The sequence below is a fragment of the Neopelma chrysocephalum genome, unplaced genomic scaffold, assembly GCF_003984885.1.
Source record: "Neopelma chrysocephalum unplaced genomic scaffold, ASM398488v2 Primary Assembly neopelma1_24, whole genome shotgun sequence".
Lineage (NCBI taxonomy): Eukaryota > Metazoa > Chordata > Aves > Passeriformes > Pipridae > Neopelma > Neopelma chrysocephalum.
Genome location: NW_020897693.1, coordinates 48,869,434 through 48,874,084, shown reverse-complemented (window position 1 = coordinate 48,874,084; position 4,651 = coordinate 48,869,434). Strand labels below are relative to the sequence as shown.

The 4,651-nt window shown below is 57.6% G+C and overlaps 1 protein-coding gene across 1 annotated transcript; it reads right to left on the bottom strand.

The window, feature by feature from the left end:
• Positions 1 to 1,194: 1,194 nt before the first annotated feature.
• Positions 1,195 to 4,643, bottom strand: LOC113963187 (maestro heat-like repeat family member 5). Its single transcript, XM_027674092.1, has 10 exons — positions 4,462 to 4,643; positions 4,236 to 4,373; positions 3,842 to 3,956; positions 3,533 to 3,670; positions 3,115 to 3,291; positions 2,835 to 2,990; positions 2,643 to 2,744; positions 2,136 to 2,238; positions 1,816 to 1,860; positions 1,195 to 1,506 (listed from the first exon to the last, which is right to left on the bottom strand). Exons 1-10 carry the CDS (start codon positions 4,593 to 4,595, stop codon positions 1,415 to 1,417), a joined length of 1,200 nt encoding a protein of 399 aa, XP_027529893.1. The 5' UTR covers positions 4,596 to 4,643; the 3' UTR covers positions 1,195 to 1,414.
• Positions 4,644 to 4,651: the final 8 nt, after the last annotated feature.

Sequence of the window (4,651 nt, the reverse complement as noted above, 5' to 3'; positions counted from 1 at the left end):
GGAAAGATGTAGCTGAAGAAAATACTCAAAAATCCAAATGAGCATGGGTGAGTGGTGCTGAGCCCCTGACTCCTGTGGGGTCCAGGAGGGTACAGCAGAACTGGCTGATGCCATGGAAATGCAGATAGGCAAAACAAAGAATGTAGGACATGAGTTCTGGCATATTATTCAACATTTCCAGGGTAGATATATAAATTATAGGTGCTCAGAGGTGCTAGAGCACCAGCTCAACAGATTGGCTACTTCCATATAGCAAACAAGATGCTGAGAGAGGACAACCTGGCCTCATTATGACTTAGTAAGTACGCAGATGAGTATCCATCTTCCAGTGACGTGGCTGAGCTAACTACTTTGAGCCAGGACCTGTTGTGGGTAAATTTTTAATTCAATGTCCTGTGGGCAGGAAGAGAAATTAGGCAGAAACTCCCAATTCACTGCCCTGGACAGAGGCAGGCAAACTCATGACAAGTATTGCTGCTGTCACCTAGTAGATGCTGAAGTATCAAGCTTTTCTTTGCCCCAGACTGGCTACATGTGGGATTGGACTGCTCTGTTGCAGAAGTGGTGGCCTTATTTACATGACTAAAATATCAGTCATAATAATGCTCCAGTGCAAATGCATGGATGTTTCTTTCATTTCATTCACTGTTTCTTTCATTTCATCCTTCCTGCAGTGCTGATTTTTAGGGCTGATGCAGTCTGTGGCCTGAAATAGTCATCTGGTCTTTGGCGAGGGAAAAGTTTCTAACCCTTGCTGGCTAGACATGTGTTTTATAAACTTCTGTCCCAGAGAAGTGGTGGGAAATGAGTGAGTTTTTTAAATAGACTGATCTAAACTGATGTTGCCATGAATGAAAAAGCCCAGATAGAGAAGATGTGCTAAGGGTGTGGGTAAAGGCCCTCTAATTCAGCAGCCTTGAGTGTGTCCAGCAAGATCTTTAACTTCACTTAATGTTGTGGAACTGGACCTTCAGGACAGGGAACTTTGCAGCCTGAACTGCCCTCGTACCTCTGTGTCTGTGCCCACTGCGCAAGGGGCAAAAGAAAGGCAGGAGCGAGCCTGTGTGCTTTGGGGCTCAGGGTTTGTTCTGATTGAGTTCCACAAAGATGCAGCCAAGGGGGAGAAAGCAAATGTTTATTAAGCTAAGGGGAAGGGGAGGGATGAACCTTCTTAACCTAAGGGGAAGGGGGAGGAATGAATCTTCTTAACCTAAGGGGAAGGGGAGGGATGAACTGTGGGCAGGAGAAGGGAATAAGCAGGGAGGGAGGGAGCTGTACATAGGGATGGAGAGGCCAGGAGCTGGCTGGCCTTGCCGTCAGGCTCAGTTGGGTCCAGCCCAGGACCGCTGAGAATTGGTGTTTTTGCTGTTGTCTGGTGCTGTTCCTGGCACATTGGTTGTCTTGGTGGAGAAGATTACTTAGATACTGCCCGTCGAAAAGCAGACAAGACTGCAGTGCGCATGGTGGAGTAGGAGGGGCAGTTGTCTTCGGTCATGACTTCCAGGGCTGGAAGAGAGAGGAAGGGAGCCACGGTCAGAGCCCGGATGTGTGGGGAGCCGAGGAGCCCCTCCTACCAGGGCCATCCCAGCCAGCTCTTGCCATGGGCAGGAGGGAGCAGGGGCCACCAGGATGAGCCGGCAGGTGCTGGCCCCCAATCGCCCCCATGCCCCTGAAATGTGTCTGCTCTGCCCACAGCACCCCTCATCCGTGCAGGGAGCAGAGCCCAGTGCAGGCGGGACAGGGATTGCAGCTCCTTGCCCAGAATCTGTACTCCTCCCCACCAACCTGCAGGGACACCCTGCTGTCCTCACTCACCATTCATGACGGGCTGCAGGTCTTTCATGTGCCAGGCAGCGATCCCTGGAAACAGAGAGCGTGTCAGGGCCCCAGTGGCACAGCTTCCCCCAAGAGCTGCTGCCAGCCAAGCCACACGGCCTCCTGGCCTGGGCAGCCTGAGCCCAGGGCCTTCCCACATCAGGACACCCAAAGGCGTGGCTGGCAGAGGGTGGCAGCAGCTGCCAGGGCACTCGGGGCTCCACAGCACATCCCTGGGCCGCATCCTGCTGCCGCTGGAGCAGCCAGGGCTGGGGTCGAGCTGTAGCGGGGCGGGGAGGGACCGCGGGCTTGTGGCTCACCCATGAACCTGACGGCCACCTCTCGCAGGGGCTGCTGTGGGCTCTGCAGGTATGGCAGGGCTTGGTGGAGGTGCTCATCCCTTTGGCTGACGTCCTTGTCCATCTGGAGAGAGCAGCAGGGCATGGAGGGAAGGGTTGGGTGAGGTTCTGCCCCTTGTCTGGGTGCTGCCTTCACCCAGCACTGGCCTCCCCTGCCCGCACGGCCCTGTGGCCTGGTGGTGCTGGGCTTTGGAGGGAGCAGAGGAATGGGTGCTCCTGAGGAGCCACGGAGCTGCCCTGCCCCACAGCCCAGCTGGGCCAGGGCTCCAGCGGCCCTCTGGCTTGGGAGCAGAGGAGCCTGGAGAAGAGCCTGCAGGGCCGAGGGAAGGCAGCAGCGTGTGGGGTGCAGGCTGGTGTCCCACAGGTGGGTGCAGCAGTGGGCAGGGGCACAGGGCCAACCCCAAACCCAGGGCATTGGGGGCTGGGGGCTTGTCCAGCCTGGGGCTGGGCCTTCAGGGTCATCCTTACCAGGCAATCGCAGAACTTGATGGGCTGCTCTCTCCTCAGCACCTGCTCGAGATCCCTCCTCTTGAGGAAACTTGCAGCAGAAAGCAGTGTTTCCCGAGAGGCCTGCAGGGCAGCAGAGACCAGGACATGGCACCAGGGCAGGAGACGGCTGAGCCCCCTGCCACAGGGACACCAGAGCCCACAAGTGCTCACCTCTGCCACGCGCTGGTTCTCATCGTGCAGATGGAAGAACAGGGGGACCAGGCTCTGGTGCACCTGCGTATTCAAGGTCTTTCTTCCCTCTTCCGCAAGCAACTCCATCACCTCTTGGAAGAGGCGTATGGAGAGCAGCTGCACGTGGGTGTTGTCCTGGTCCAAAAGAAGAGAAAAAGACCTCAGCACTGGGTGCTCCAGGCCCAGCAGGCACAGGCACAGGCCTGAAAACCCACAAGGCACAAAGTTTTGAGGCAGTGCCAGGCACCCAGAGCCTTACGTTATCAAAGAGTGGTTGGAGCGCCTCGGCCAGCTTCGGGGCAGTGGAGCTGAATGCTTCGATGTCCTTGTCCTGGAGCATGTTCAGGAAGACAGAGAGGGTCATGCTGACCACATCTCCGTCTCCATCATGAAGCAGCTCCACCAGGTGCTCAGCCAGGCTGGAGATGCTTTCGGCCTGTGTGGAAGACAGTGCTGTGCTGTGAAGCCCTGAACAGCTGCACCACCAACAGCTCTCTGGTGGTGCAACCCCACCCTGCTGCCCCAAAGGCCTTTCCCTCAGGGCCAAGGCAGCTGAAGAGGGAGGCAGGAGAGCCAGGAGCAGCTGCCAGAGCTGCCAAAGCCCAGCCAAGCCCAAGACCCTGAGCTCCCCAGCCCCAGACTGCCAGTATGGCTTCAGCCGGGTGTCCCCTTCTCACCATGGAGGGATCCACACTGAGCACAAGGAGTCCTCTGAGCGCCAGGCGACGGCTCTCAGGGCACTGGCTGCGCAGGTGCCTTGATAGGATTGGCAGGACACTCTCATGACACTTTCTCCCCTCCAGATAGTCCAGGAGCTGGAAGGCAGAGAGCAGTGATGAGGTGCCTGGGCTGCAGGAGCCCAGAGACGCAGAGGGCTGTGCCCAGGCAGCAGCACAGGGTGTAGGCACCATCCTGGGCAGCTGCGGCTGTGAGAGGGCAGAGAGGGGGAGGCAGGTGGGCAAGGCAGCGCTCGCCATCAGGCTCACCTCAACAAGGATGGCCAAGGCAGGCAGCTCCCAGCGGGGCTCCTCCCTGCTGAGCAGCCTGAGCAGGTGGGTTGCGATCAGGGAATAGAAGGGGACTAAAACGCTGCGCATCTCCCTGTCAAGAAAAAAACAGGAGCCATCGACCCTGAGCAGGGTGGGCAAAGTTCTTCCAGGAGTGATGCCCAGAGGCCTGGTCATTCCCCAGTAGCCCTGGATGGGACGCAAGCAATTTCAGATGTGGCTTCTCCTGTGCACCCTCCTCTCGCTTCTTTTTCTGAACTGCTCCTCAATCCCTTGGTGCCAAGGCCCTCTGGCTCATGGCCACAGGGACTGTGTGGAGTGCCCCATGCCCAGGGGAGAGATGATGGTGGCAGTGGGGAGAAGGATGTCTCACCTGGCCAGCAGCCCAACTGCATAATGGTGGGTGTCAGGATGGAGGAGGGTGTCCCAGCCACGTTTACGTTCTATTGCCACCACCGCATCCTCCCAGTGTAGACAGCAGAGCAGGGCCTTGATGGTCTGTACTGCAAACCTGTGTGCAGAGCAAAGGCCAGGTCATGCTGGGAGCCCTGGGCCCAGCCCCGAGGGCATGGGAGGGGGAGAGGACTGGGATGGAGCACCTGTTGGGGTCGTTGGGAAGCTCATGTTGCTCCTGGCATTGCCTCCAGAAGATCTTGACCTCCTCTGGCATCTGCTCTGTGCTCATGTAGACTTGGAAAAGCAGAGCCACGAGGAGGTGGGGGGCATAAATCATCAGTGCATCTTGGCACTCGGGCTCCTGGATGATGAGCCGCAGTGCCAGGGTTGCCT